This window comes from Mirounga leonina, unplaced genomic scaffold (assembly GCF_011800145.1).
Source record: "Mirounga leonina isolate KUSES-001 unplaced genomic scaffold, KU_Mleo_1.0 Mir_176, whole genome shotgun sequence".
Classification (NCBI taxonomy): Eukaryota; Metazoa; Chordata; class Mammalia; order Carnivora; family Phocidae; genus Mirounga; species Mirounga leonina.
In genome coordinates this window covers 18,113,650-18,129,017 of record NW_023270454.1, presented here as the reverse complement: position 1 = coordinate 18,129,017, position 15,368 = coordinate 18,113,650, and the positions used below count along the sequence as shown (strand labels likewise).

At 40.6% G+C, this 15,368-nt stretch overlaps 1 protein-coding gene across 7 annotated transcripts in view; it reads left to right on the top strand.

Annotated features, from left to right (window-relative positions):
* PALLD (palladin, cytoskeletal associated protein) overlaps positions 1-15,368 on the top strand; it is a 428,477-nt gene that overhangs the window by 387,136 nt on the left and 25,973 nt on the right. For 4 of the 7 annotated variants that reach the window (XM_035022734.1, XM_035022731.1, XM_035022737.1 and 1 more), the window contains 3 exons: positions 11,246-11,381; positions 14,283-14,381; positions 15,178-15,228. In XM_035022734.1, the coding sequence (XP_034878625.1) occupies positions 11,246-11,381; positions 14,283-14,381; positions 15,178-15,228 (286 nt within the window). Of the gene's footprint in view, positions 1-5,438; positions 5,679-11,245; positions 11,382-14,282; positions 14,382-15,177; positions 15,229-15,368 lie in introns of those variants that run through there. The other 3 variants (XM_035022736.1, XM_035022732.1, XM_035022738.1) reach the window with 2 other exon arrangements.

Genomic DNA, 15,368 nt, shown 5'->3' with positions numbered 1-15,368 from the left:
CCCCCCGCCCCCCGCTTGCCCGCCCCACGCACCCCTAGCCTGGTGCGCCCGCGAATCCACAGCCCAGTGGTAGCGCTACCGTTTTCGCGTCTTTCCTTCCGTCCAGGGTTTAGATTCTTGTCACGGCAGCTTTACCAAACTATTTTTGCTCAGCTCCTTTACCGTTACCAAGATCAGTACTTAATCTTCTGCGTTAAACAGTAGAAGACTCGTCAGAAACTACCCAAAATCTATGCAGGGCTCTCAGCAGTTTTGCTGATAGTGGCGTTAGCTACCACATAGAGCATCGTGCTACGCAATTCATGTATGTGACCTCATTTGATACACTCCTAAGAGGTATCACTGCCCCACTTACAGCTGAGGATTCCAGTAGGTAAAGAATTTGCTCAGGGTCACAGTACCACTCAACGGAGATTGAATTCATGCCTGTCTGACTCCAAATCCATGCTCTTTACCAACGAACCACGTATCTTAATCTCTCAGCTCAGTATTAGAATTTTATAACTGTGGCGGGGCTTGGTTATTAAGTAAACACCTTATGTTTTCGAAATATCTAAATTAACAGAACTAAAAAGTAAGCCTTTACATATATGTAGTAACTGAGCAGAAGGAAAAAAGACACGTAAATGTCTTCTTGTTATCCATACAAGTAAGTGAGGACGGGTGCAATCTAGTGAAGAAATGATGTACCAGTTCTGTCCCTGTAATCTCTAGGTAAACTACCTGGATCCTCGGTCTCAGTTTTTCTGTTTGCAGATTATCTAAGTACTTGTCTTTCCTTATGTCACAACGATGATGTGGCAGCTGTCTGAAGTCTTTAAATAGAAAAATCTATGAGGATACATAAGATGACATCTACAAAAGTGCATTAAAGCCTTCAAAAGAAATCTATCATATAGGTGTTTGGCACATATTATTGATGACTAAAAGCTAGCACATACTCATTTTCCTGAAGAGTTCAAAAACAAGTACGCATCAGCAAGAGTCAAGCCAAATTCCTGTATCTCTGAAATAAACTCTGAAACCCTACTTCAGAGTCTCCCAGAATCCAAATATTGTTCAGAGAGAAAAGAAAGAAATTCTACTAAAGAATAAAATGAAAAGACCTAAGAATTTAGGTTCTTTTCATTCATATGAAAAGATTTCCCACTTGGGGATGTACTATACTACCTTAGAGATGAGCATTGCTATGCTTGACTTTGACAAGATGTATTGAGCTTCTGTTAGCAATGTCTTGTTTCAATAGGCACTTTCTAAATGTTGATTACATGAATTCTATATTTGAATCTGGCTTCTTCTCAAATCTTTATTGGAAAAAGCTTAAATGAATACATAAATAAGTAGAATAAAGGAGGTGAGTTTATATAGTAATGTAATAACGGGCTTCTACTGGAAGTTGAGTGACTCAACTTGGCTGAGAAAACTTTTTTCTCCCCTATTTGTTGGTTTTCTTTATTTGGCTGCTAGGAAGTGAAGTATTCTCTTGCCACAAAGAAGCTAACTGTTAGATTCAAGAGGTGGGAGTTTACTGCATGACACTGTTTTGTCCCTCTTACTGGGAAATGGTACCAAATCTTGCCTCCCAGGAAGATAAGCACTTATCTGTAATATTTCTCCTACTGAACAAAGACTAGACTATCAAAGGTGTTGGGTCGTCATGCCTTTTATTATCTTAAGTAGAAAGTTTTTTCTGATCTTTGAAATTCTCTTAAGAATATATGCAGTTCTAAGAGCTTACCTCAAGTAATAGAAGCATTTGTCTCTTACCTATCGTAGTTATTAATTTTATGGAGTAAAATACTTTAAAATTGTTACCACTAAAGAATCTAGCAGCTCCTGCCATTTCTTAAAAATGAATGAAGTCATGCTCGTTTTGTGGAAACTGTGGAAAACTGTACCCAAAGAGAGACACTGTGACACCAAAGGTAAATGGCCATATAGGCTGCAGATTTTTATCTCTATGCCAGTCCAATAGGCCATCATTATATGGTTACCCTTTTGTCTCCAAGGAATTTTCCATTTGCTAAATCACACATACTTCAAGAATTCATTCTTCTGGTTTGATACATGTGATTTTTGGAACATGTTTCTCCTCTGGTATATTATGGGATCCCTCATTTGCGTTCTGAATTAAAAATGAAAAGATAGCTATTTTTTCCATCATAGTAATCCAAATGATTTGCCAAAGACCGAATGTCCCTGTTTGGGATGCCATGACTACAAATTACGGCATCCTTGAACTTGTAGGCACTGGCAAACTGTTGTCAAATGAATCTTTTAAATTACTTTCATTTATATTTCACTGAATTTGTGATTATGATAGCAGATTCATTCCACTTATATGTGTAATTTATCTGGTTGAATGGTTTTGCCATATTTGTCAAGTACCAGTAAATAGATTGATTACACATGACTCAGTAAGTAGAAATATGGTAAGTTGTTTTTTGGGTGTTTTTTTTGTTTTTTGCCTGCCTTGTTCTATCAAAATCTTAAATATAAATGTCACTTATCTCAGTTTTCTTAATCATCAGTGGCATACTAGTTGTTTTATTCTGTTTGTATGTTTAGCATTGTCCTCGTTTTAATCCGGAAAAGGGTAGGCTGGTCATGCACTAAGTTTTTAAATAGTCCATGAAGGTAAGGTTCTATTTCTCACATGTCTGGGTAGCAGAAGTCAGACAGTCAGGGAACAAAGGCCATGGATGCCAGGGTTATAGCACAAGGCCAAGAAGGCCAATGACAGTGGGCCGCACTCAGACTCACAGCAACACTATTTGGTTGTTGGTTGATTGTGGTTTGGGGAACTTCCGCACATCCAGTTCCTCCAGTGCCTTGCTTCCTTCAGGCAGCTACATTCTTCCCCAGCGTGACCGGGGTCACTAGCAGCATCTTAAAGCTGTGGATAGACACGAATGTGAAGCTGACTAATTCTTTCAGATGGGGCCAGTGAGGAGAAAATGTGCCTTAGAAAGAAGCCTGTTTGCATTTCAATAAAATTCATGTATCCTGCTCGCCTCACAATTGCTGATAGTTAGGTTTACAGCTTCCGTTTCGGTCACCTTGTTCCTCTACGCAGTAGATCTCCTCCGAGATGGTGGGAATCCAGGGGATTTGGGAGTGCCCCCTAGAAGAGTGCAGCAGGAGTGTGTCTGGCTGAATCAGATCAGAACTATCCCTGAGAACCAGATGGGCGCTGGTTGGCACTATAGTATTTGTCCACCTTCACATTCTTAGACTCTGTTCTCATAAGGGAGTGCCACCGAACCACAGTGCTGCAATGTTTTATACTCTTAATTGCCTCTTCTGTATAAGTAGGCCTTTGGTTTGAAATGTTATCCCATGTTTGTCAAAAGAAAAAGCATGTGTCAATAAGAGCTTTTATATGGATGTATTCATGAGAGCTTTTATTCTGTAGGCACTCAGCTCTTCACAGACATTATCTCATTGTCCCTCTCTTTCTCCCTGATTTATAAGAAACAGGTAGGTGGGGACACTTATCATCTCTCTGCATTCAAGGTGAGCATGGCAAGAGGCAAAGGGATTTCCCAGGGTTCTGGAATAAGCCTGAGCAAAAAGGGAGTCACGTGCTTAGCCTGGGTGTATTACCCAGGTTGATCTCCGACAAATCTGTCTGCTGTTTCTTGATGAAAGAAAACAGCTGCAAACCAACAAAACAGACTCCTCTAAATCTTAAGGAGAAGTTCTTAAAGATTTATTTGTACTTTAGCCAGTTCTCAAGTCAAGACAGTGGTTAGATAGTAACTAACAGAAAAGACAAAAGCTGCATTGGACTGTGCAGACATTATCTCAGTATTCCTGTCTTTCTCCCATCTTGCAGGAAATAGGTAGGTGGGGGGCCTCGTCGTTCCTCATCAGAGGCAGAGGCCTGAAGGGGTTTCGGGCCTCCCCAGGGTCTTGTTATTGGGTTCACTAGGATCTTAGAGGATTGCCCAGAATGTTGCATCCAATCCCAGGCAGCTATTTTCTGACAAATTAGCAAGTGAGCTCTCGGGGTCTGCTGTGACTGATGATGATTCCGCTGAAACGTCTACCCCCGGAACAGGTCAGAATCAGACCTGCTCATCTTGGATGGCTCTGTACCAAGTAGTGGTACGGTGCACACACGTGTGTGAGTTTATTCTCTAGAGAAGCCAAAGGATAAGGTGAGAACTGAATGTATTTATAAAGGCATCTATTTTCCTTTAGGTATGAGCTCAGGTTATCCAGTTGTACTCTAACAGCTTTGGCTTCAGTTAGAAAAAATAGAATTGATATACAAAAACTCAGTTTGTGTATCTTGGGCTCTTTTATGTATTAATTCACATATTACATTCTTGAATAGGAGAAATGCCAACATGTTAATGATTCTGCTTACTGTGAAATTTTGTGGAATTTGGTTACTATTAGCTATCACTGAATATGAGAGGAGAATAAGAGGACTTTTAGTAGTTAGAAAAATTCTTTGGTTGCTAGATAGGCTATCTCTTAAATCAGTGTTGTACTCTGGAGATCTGAGTTTCTGGAATACACTGATAAAATTGACCTAGAATAGTATATCAAGGGCAGGATACTTTCAAGATTATTCAGTAGCCAAGAAAAAAAGAAAACCTTCTAGGATTTGGTGGTGGTGGAAGATAAAATCTTTCAGATGCATGTGTATATGTTTAAGATGTTTTTACCCCCCAACCACATGAATATTATTTTAAAATGGTAAGTGACTTATGGTTGAAGCTAGAGTAAACAGATCAGTAATATTTTTTGCAGAGTTGGGCTCACCTGTGTTTACACTGAAGTATTTATATTCAGTGGGAGGTTTGTATGAACTGTTTACTAGTTAAGATCTGCTTCTGAGTATGGGTTTTTGTGACGAGTTCTGGTTTTAGTAACAGTTTACTTTGAATAAGCATTTAAGCATTTTTATTTTTAATTGTACAAACCATCACGAAAGGAGATCATCTCTTTGTCACCAAGTACTCTTTTTAAAATTTCCTAATGAGTTGTTGCTCTTCATTTATCAAAAGTGATGCCATTTGGGAGAACCAGCCACAGCCATTTTACATTAAATTCCAACAAAGAATTAGTTTTATAGGAAAACAAACTCAATTGCCAAAACTTTGTCTCGAAAACTTACAACTGTTTTTCTTTTCTGTTGCCTCCACCACGAAAGAATACTCCACTTTGGTTTCTACTTTAACGTTATATACATTATATACAAACTCTAAACTCTTTGCTCAGTTTTAACACAGTTGCTTAAAGTGGTTTTTTTTTTTTTTAAAGATTTTATTTATTTATTTGAGACAGAGAGAATGAGAGAGAGAGAGCACATGAGAGGGGGGAGGGTCAGAGGGAGAAGCAGACTCCCTGCTGAGCAGGGAGCCCGATGTGGGACTCTATCCCGGGACTCCAGGATCATGACCTGAGCCGAAGGCAGTCGCTTAACCAACTGAGCCACCCAGGCACCCACTTAAAGTGTTTTTTGAATTATGTTAATCCAAATGAGATACTCTCTGAAAAAAAAGATTCCATATTAAAACAAGGGTGAAAAGTACTGTATCCTATACCTCTTTCCTCAGGGATCACAATGCCCTAGTGACCCTGCCAGATTCATTCAGACCGAGTGACCTTTGCACCGCCTAGCTGTCCCTGTAGGTCTTCATACTGTCACTTGGGCCTCAGAGGTAATGTCACCTCCTCAGACTTGTGATTGACCACACTGTGTAATATAGTCATCCCCTCACACTCCCGTCCCTTCATAGCACTTACCACCCTCCTGCTATGTCCCTCCTTCCACCCTTTTATTTCCTGTCTCTATCATCCCCACCATAGAATATATTTTTTCTAAATACAGTCACTTAGTTTTGTTCAACATTGTATTCCGAGCACCTAGAACAGAGTTGAACACTGAGAAGCCAATCAATAAAGGTTATTTGCACCCTTTTGGAAACCAGTCAAGAGTTCTTCGCTTCTTTTTAAACTCCTTTCCCGCTTTCATTCTGTTCCCCTCAGCCAGTTTCGTCTCCCTGATTCACTTCCATACTGGACAGTTCCCATTGGCCTCTCCAGAGCCACCCTTAGTATGCCAGGCACGGATCCAAGTGCTTAATATGTCTTAGCTCGTGTCATTTTCCTAATAATCCTATGAGGTATATGCTATTAATACCCACATTTTACACTTTACAGAGGAGGTAATAGAGGCATGTAGCCATTAGTAACTAGCCCAAACCACAGTGTTTTAAGCAATAAAAAATAAGAGATTATCCCTTCTGCACCTTTATAACTGCTGAGTCTGAATTCCTTCCTCTCCCATCTCTATTCATCTGCATCCTCATCATCTTCCAGGATCCCAGATTCTACCTCTTTCTTGGAGTCTTCTGCAGTCATGCTAGCCAGCACTCTCTTCGACTTCTTTAGCTCCCATTGCACCTAGAATTACTACAACATGGCTTGTTCCTTCATTTATTCTCCAACTGGATTATCAACCCCTCCGAAATCAAAGACCACCCTGCAGGATTTGACTATCTTCTCCTTGTCACGTAGAATACTTTTTAGGCTACAGTGATAACACTTTTGTTGTATTACTGTTTTTAACTTTTATGCACAGAATTTCTACTGCACAGAATTCCAAGAAGTCATCAGGTGACACAGTCACTCATCTTACAAACCAACTGTGGAGTTACAGGCTTAACAGAATTTGTATTGATGTGTTTGCCCAGCACTGTGCCGTACTAGATACTCAATTAGTATTTGTGCAGTGACTGTTAGACATTTAAAAATCTTTCAACTGATTGATTTGATTTCAGTGTTAATTGTTCAGAACCAAGTAAATGTGTACCTTAAATTCTGTAAGAGAAAATAATGTCTTTAAAGTAGCAGGAAATATGGGGCGCCTGGGTGGCTCAGTTGGTTAAGCGACTGCCTTCGGCTCAGGTCATGATCCTGGAGTCCCTGGATCGAGTCCTGCATCAGGCTCCCTGCTCGGCAGGGAGCCTGCTTCTCCCTCTGACCCTCCCCCTCTCATGTGCTCTCTCTCTCTCTCTCTCTCTCTCTTTCTCTCTGTCTCAAATAAATAAAATTTGAAAAAAAAAATAAAATAAAAATTAAAAATAAAATAAAATAGCAGGAAACAGAGATGAAGTAAATGCTCCTCTAATGCTTGGGATCTTGCTGTGTTTAGGGAATCCCCTTGCTAAAAGAAACATAGAATGATCAGGGTTTTTATTTGGGTCAAAGAGTAATTTTAATTGTACTCTCTGAAACAAAATACCTGGGTGGCAAGAATCCAAACCAAGGTGAATGGCCTCTCTATGAAATGTCCCAGAGCAGTCATGCCTAAGTTCCCTATAGAGTCCGGTATACTGAGAAATGCTTTGTAAGCCCCAGGACTTACTCTGTCGTGAACAGACAGGTGTGTACTTGTTCAAGACGACTTGTGGCTGTCTTTTAAAAGACCAGTTCTCTGTTTCTGTTGTTTAGGTGATCTGTTCGGGCCTTGATAGCCACGCTTTGCCCCTTTCTTTCTTATCTGTGCAGAGAACACGGCTCTCAGTGTATTGTGCCCGCAGGGACACAGTGAAGCTTCTGTCATCAGTGCTGCATGTCATCACATAGTTGTGCAGCTCATTTATGTTGTCAAGTTTAAAATAATAATGGGAACCCGTGTGTTCCCAATAATATGTGATGTAACACAGAGCTGGCTTTCATTTTACCTTTTAGGTGACTTCAGAACGTACCTCTTCTAGTTTGCAGATGTTAAGGCTTTAGTCAAAAGCAGCACAGAACTTTATTTCCAAAACTGTGTAATTTGTATGTGTTCTGAGCCTGACTTTTTACATGTGGTTTGAATATAGATGGCTTTGGGACAATTTTTCTTGCCTGAGGGGGGAAGGTAGAGAGAGATCAGAAGTGAAGATAGAGGGGCACCTGGGTGGCTCAGTCGGTTGAGTATCTGCCTTCAGCTCAGGTCATGATCCCAGGGTCCTGGGATCACCCTGAGTCGGCTCCCTGTTCAGTGGGGAGTCTGTTTCTCCCTCTGCCTTTTTCCCTCCCCGACCACCCTTCCCAGCCCTGCTCTTCCCAGCCCTGCTCTTCCTCTCTCAAGTAAAATTTTTAAAAAGATTTTTTAAAAATTTAATTTTTTAATTAATAAAATTAATTATTTATTTTAATAATTTAAATAATAATTAAATTAAATAATTAATTATTAATAAAATTAAAAGATTTAAAAAAAATTTTTTAAATCTTTTAAAAAAAGATTTTATTTACTTACTTATTTGGAGAAAGAGAGAGCCCAAGCAGGGGGAAAGGGACAGAGGAGAGGGAGAAGCAAACTCCCCGCTGAGCAGGGAGCCCGACTCGGGGCCTGGTCCCAGGACCCGGAGATCATGACCTGAGCCAAAGGCAGATGTTAAACCAACTGAGCCACCCAGGTGTCCCCAGTAAATAAAATCTTTAAAAAAAAAAAAAGGAAGTGAAGATAGATAGTACATCCATTCACTTACTCCATGAATATTATTTTCGGGTCTGCTGTTTGACAAGCACTGCGATTAACCAGAGAGGCAGGGTGCGAGAGAGGCCATTAACAAGAACATATATTAATAAAGTTTGATGAGTGCTATGAAGAAAAGAAACATGATATAAGTAACTAATGGGTAGACTTGGTCAGGGTCCTCCTTTCCGAGGGGACATTAAACTGAAGCCTGCAGGCTGACCACATCTGTCCTAAGGGCCAGAGGCGCTGGGCCCAGAAAGGCTGGCACAGAATACACATTTTCATTGAAGGATTGTATGGTTCTAAAAATTGAGGTTAGAGGTCACGATTCCTGTGGCTCTTGCTGTTCATGTGTCACAGCTTCACTGCCCCATGCCTTAAAAACCAAGATCAATTCCCAGGCAGTAGGATACGATATCACAATCTTTTCTTTAATACCAGTGTTTAACCCCCTCCATTTGCCCTACGACTAGAAAAGGAAGAACCTGGAAAAGCTGTCAGGGTATTTTCTGCGATAGGCATCAGAAGACTCGACTACCAATAGATTAAATGCTCCTGGTTTATTGATCTACATAACAAGTGTGGGGGCAGGTGACTCCACGGATAGGTCACCCGTGTCCCAGAAACATCATCAGGGCTCCGGGGTCTCTGTCTTTCCAAGCTGCCACCATCAGCATGTTGCGGGTTCTCCCTTGTGCTTGGTGTGAGTGGGGCAGTTTGGGGCATTTTGACACAGTGGTAGCCAGTAAAAGGGCGGGGGGCATTTCTTCCTGTGTGTTGCTTGTAGAGGTGAGAAATGTTTAACTAGAGCCCCTCCCCATTGCCCCCATCTCAGCAGCCAGGCTCCATCACATGCCTCTAGCCACATAAACCACTGTCCACAGGATTGACACCACTCACCTTAGGTCAGTCACCCCTGAGTTTGGGGAGGGGGTCACCTTCTCTAAGCACATTGGAGGGTGAACACCCCACAAAATCAGGGGAGGTTCAGCAAGGAAACGGGAATGGACGGGAGGGGCACAGGCCTCAGGACTCCACGGTATTACTGCTGAGGGCGGAGTGCACCGCGGTTACAGGATACTCTGTTTTCTCTTGCCAATGTAGTGACTGTCTTGTTCCGGGCATTTTTGGGTGAAATGGTGAGCAGAGAGTTTGGTGAACCTTGGTGTTAATTTACATCCTCAGCCTTACTAGGGCTTTCTACCTTATCAGTGACATGGTATCCAGCACATGGTGCCTTGACATATTTGCAGTAAACCTTTCTTTTAACTTAAAAATGTCTTATTATAAAACATATAAATAAGGAAGCATATACAAGGTATATGTATAGTTTGAAAGAATAATAATAAAAATCATGCCTGTTTCTAGTACCTTTGAGGGCTCCCTATGTCACCCTCCCCAGTCACATCCACAACTGCCCCCCCGAGAGATAACCACTACCCTGAATATCTGAGTTAATCCTTCTCTTGTCTTAGTGGTTTATATATGTATGTTTCCCTAAGTTTATTTCTCAAACTTTTTTTATATATCAGAATCACCTAGAGGACTTGTTAAAACACAGATTGCTGGACCCTAACCCGAGTTTCTGATTCAGTAGGTCAGGAGTGAGTCCAAAAATCTGCATTCCTAACAGTTTCTCAGGTGATGTGGGTGCCGCTGGTCCAAGGACCACCCTTTGAGAACCCCTACCCTGGCAGAAGACTGCTTAGCTTTTGTCTGTTGATAAATGGAAGCATGTTTTATGTATTCTTTAACTTGGCTTTTTTAAACTCGACATTACATCTTTGAAATTCAACTTGGGCGATATGAGTAGCTACAGGTCATTCATTTTCACTACCGTTTAGTATATTCTATTTCTCTTGAATCTTTACCCACAGCCCTATGAGGGAAAAGGAAGGGAAGTAGGAAGCAAATTGCTTAAGGCACCAACAAAAGTGATTGCCCACCCATCAAGCATCCGGTACCCAGTGACCCCTGGCTCACATGGCCCAGGGCATTGTTGCTGCCCTGGGAAAGAAAAGTTCTGAGGTGTCACTTACTTAAGAGCCCCAGGCTCTCCAGGAGGTTTAGGAGGCTTGGGGTGTTGGGGGGTACCAGGCATAGCAGGACCTGCAGACCTTCTAGGACCCTTTAGCATAAACTAGACCTTTTATAACATTGGCCTCCTCCTCTAATCAAATCAGGATAGAAGGGAAGATAACAAACAATATTTGCTTAGAATGAGCTAGACACTGTTGTTGAATAAATTGATTGCAAAGGATCAGAAGGACTGAACTTATGAAAGTATGAAAGAAATATGTTCTCTCTCAAATCTTCTCAATAGCCATCTATGGTATATATGTTTATACTTATTTATAGGAAATGTTGAAAAACTTGCCCAAAGTCACAAACCTAATACCAGGCAGAGCCAGATTTTAAACCCAGCTGTGATTACAAATCACATTGTGTTTTCACTTTACATTGCTGCCTCCCTGGGACTAAAATACAAGCCTTCCCTATTCTTGGCATTTCTCTAACCACTGAGACACACTCCCTAAAGTATGTCCACTTTCTCTGAAAACTGGTTCGAGTTAGTGTTACCCAAACAGCGAAACCGGCTTCCATGGTTCTTTCCATAATTAACTGGAATAGACAAAGCATTAGAGAAGAGTGGGCACTGACATTGACACATTGTACTGTCTTTGCTGGACTTGAATGTTTGACTTGGATTTATGTGCCTGACAAGTGACTCCACTGCCTTGTGCTTTTGTCCTGCAGGGGATTTCCAAAGAAGGCCAATAGAACTGCTAGAATAGCTTCTGATGAGGAGATTCAAGGCACAAAGGATGCTGTCATTCAAGACCTGGAACGAAAACTTCGCTTCAAGGAGGACCTCCTGAACAATGGCCAGCCGGTACACAGAGATGGATTTGGGGCCTGAACTTGGAATATTAGCTGCCCACGTCAGAGAGCTCTTCCTTCACTTTGGTTCTTGTACTTTGTCCACAAAGTTGATTTCATTACCCCTAAATCTGTGTTCTTCTTAGCATTATGGCCTGAATCTGGGGAAAAGGGAGAAAAGTGGAAAGGCTTCCCTCTACTTGGCCTCCACTCTTTCCTGCAGTCTTGGAGTGAAGTTAGCAAGTTGGAGATAAAGAGGAAGGGCTGATTTTAAGGTGGGGAGTAAAACAAATGAGGAATTGCAGCATTACAAAGAAAAGGGAACAAATCTGGGCTGGGTAGGAGGGGGAAGGTATGCTCTGGAATGATCTATATCTACCACAAGTACCAAAAGGAGAATGTGGATTCTCTGGCATGTACTCCTTCTACACGAAGACTATCTTTACTGAGGAAATGACCCCTGAAGTCCAGTACTGTTCTAGTAGACCATTACTAGATACTGATTCAGTAATCTGAAAGAGTAATGCTTGTTTCACAGTATTGTTCTGCTATCTGTACAGATCTGGTAAACAATATATGTGTAGAAGATGTTTTCACCATTGGACTTAAATGTTTCCTCACCAGTTGTTTCTCATTTTTTACTAACCCTTCCTCTTACTACATCCGAGTATTTTTAAGGGGACAGGAAGAACAAGTCTCACAAATAAGATTTCCCAGGTGAAGAAAAGGAGCCTTTGGTGGCTTTATTTTGGAATTATCACCAGAAAAATTGGTCCGGCTCTTAAGTAGAAGAAGAAAAGGGCCTCTTTGTATAAAAGCTTCCTCTCAGATATCTTTTTCAGAGTAGAAAGCACTCTATGTTAAATGTTTTCTAGGAATTTTAATTCTCACACATTGATAAATGAAAATGTGAGAACAGAGCATGTTTGATTGGAAAGGTGGAGGGTAGAGGAGGGGTGCTGAATGCTGCTTTTAATTATTAGGGCATCCTAATCTGAGTTCAGGAAGATTAAAATTCTAATGAGATCTTGTGTTGGTCATTCATTTCACTGAGAATAGAAGATTTTAACAAAGGGAAAATATTTTTCTCCCTGAAATAAGTAATTGCATGTGTAAATGTGCATACTCTGGAAGTTTCCCCTGGCTCTGTCAACTAAAGCCTTTGAAAGATTAAAACAAATACTTATGGGAACGCCAGCCAAGTAGAGGCATTTCTCCAGTTTTTTGGGGTTTTTTGGGTCTCTGTTTAAATATTCCTTATGGACTAAGATTCTCTTGGTTAAAGAGACTTAAGAAGTTGTTATAGCATACTATGTATATTATATGTTTATCGATCTGTTTAGCAGCAAACGACATTCACAACAAGTTCCATAGATTTCCACATTTGAGTTTAAAAGGACAACTTTTTCCTAGTGTTGCATATTATTCTGTTACTTATTTTTGGCTTCTGTGGACAGGGCTTGGACATCCACATGGCCTAGGGGTTTAGAAACAAAACTGAAGTAAATTTGGCTTTTACTGGTAGCAGGTGCATTCTGGCAAAGGACTAGGTATCAAATTGATATTTCTGCTTATAAGGAAAAGGGTGGACATTACTCCAGTCCTACCTTTGATGTTGATGCAGTTATCCATGAAAACATTAGGAAGGCTTTTAAGAGAGCAGGTATTTAAAACTCTTTTTGAAAATGGAATTCAGTGATTCTTTAACAGATGTGAGAAAATTAATTTAAATAATAACATACTTGGACTGAGACAGTCCATGCACCAAACACCTACCTCGTCTTATCCCCACCCCTTCTTTAGTAAATGAAATAATACGAACTTTAGGACTGTTTGTCATTTGGCACTGACTTGTTTCACTTCCCGGTTTCAGCTGGGACTAGAACCAGCAATTACTGGAAATTGTAAATTTATTCAACATATTTTCCTGATTAGAGAGTTTCCAATAGAATTTGCATCTATGTTCAGAAGTTGGGAAGTTTACGGAAATAACTTCTGTATTTTTTTAAGATTCTGCCTTACTAATTATTCTCTATTTTGAATCAAACACTTGTTTATGGGACAGAGGGTCTCTGAAAGTTCTTCCCAGACCTGTAATTCTAAGGCATTTTAGAACCAAAACTCAAAGGCAGGAAACAGCCCAACAGACAGAACAAAAACACTGGCATTTCTTCTGTGTAAGAATGGCTCCACAAATATGTTTTGGCCAAATCTAGAGTCCTGGCTGCTAGATGCAAAAACGTTGCCACTTTGCCTGATGGGCAAGCAAGCAGTCCGCCTCTGAGCAGAATCTCAAATTATGGATATTAGCTTTGGCAAGTATCTTTAGCAGTCCTTTTGCTAATTCAGCCATGTGCGACCATTCTTTGTGGACCCTTACATTGGCCTACATTCACCTGCTACACAGCAGCCTAGGAAATGTCCGTAGAGCTGAGAACCCCAAGCAGAGGGGACCCCCGCTGCCCGCTGGTCTAAAACTTCCCTTACCAGAGGCTGGGAGCCCATTAGGCTGGTTTGAAGCTTGTGGATGGCTATGGAAAGAACATTTCCTTTTTTAAAAAAAAATTTTGCTATTTGAATATCTTTTTTCTCTGTATGTGTCATGAAGGATGAGGATATGACAGCTATTTTCTGTGTGGCTTCTGCCTTGTTTGGTTATTATATTCACCTTGAATTTGGGCTGTACCAGTTGGTGGCCCCCAACACTGGATTAAGCCACTAAGACCAGAAGGGGAGGTGACAGAACACCAGAAGGAAGGGAAAGAAACAGACCCCTTTTACATACAGGCATCTGAAGGTTGAGAGAAAATAGTTACAGAAAACACCAAAACTCATTTTTTAAAATTCCTTATCGTGAGGCAGTATGTAATTGTGAATTTTCTAACTTTGTAATTTTTGTGACTGCTTTGCTTAGAGGCTCACCTATGAAGAGAGAATGGCTCGTCGACTGCTAGGTGCTGACAGTGCAGCTGTCTTTAATATTCAGGAGCCAGAAGAGGAAACAGCTAATCAGGTACTGTGTTCCTCTGGACTAATTAGAAAAATATTAATTATTCTGTCCCCTCTCCCCATCCTCTTTATGGACACTGTTCTTGGGCTCAGTTCTGTGGGAAGTAGAGGGCAAGTCAAAGAAAAGCAGTATTAATATCACCAGTCAAGCTCATAGCTAATAATTAGTGAGCACATAGCGTGTGCCAGACAGGTGTGTTACGTGACTGGTAAGAGTTATTTCAGTCAGTGATACCTGTTCTTTTTATTTTCTTACTGATCAGTTTAGTCTCCTTTCAAGTATTGTTCTGATTTTCCCATCCTGTGCTTTAATGCAAAACCGTCTCTGGGGAGAAACATATTTTCACTGAAACTGTGTGAAATAGGTAGTGAATATTTCCAGTTATGTTCTTAACATCTAGTCAAAGTAAAATATCTGTGTATAGAAAAAATGATGTCTTTCTTTTCCTTCACATATACAGTTAGAAATCACTAATCAGCAGAAAACCTAAATTGCTATTTTTGTTCCCCCGCTGCCGCAAAAAAAAAGTCCCTTCACGGATTTGATGTAAGCTGTTTTATAATCTCCACTGCTTCTGCTTGGAGTTTCCAGATGTAGTCTCCAGATTAAAGAAAGCTTTTTAAAACGCTTAAAGGATCAAGTAAACTCTCATAGATGTTGAGAAACAGCTCTGCCTTCAGTATCTGAAGATTTTTCGGTGTTAAATATTGCTACCACAAAAATTTCACTTAAAACTAGAAATCTTGCTAGGTTCTTATTTCTATTATTAGTCTTCACTTCTTTTTTTCTACCATTACAGGAAATTGGGTCTCCTCATGCTTCTGTAGGGAGTCCTCTGGACGGTCAAAAGGTTAAGCTTTTCACCTTTCTTCTCCTTCCGGTCTTTCACTGTGTCTGTTTCTTGTGTTCTTCCTTGTTTACCTGTGTATCTATCTTGACTGCCACGTATTAATTACAAATACTATGACCAGTGTCTGTTTTAATATCAGA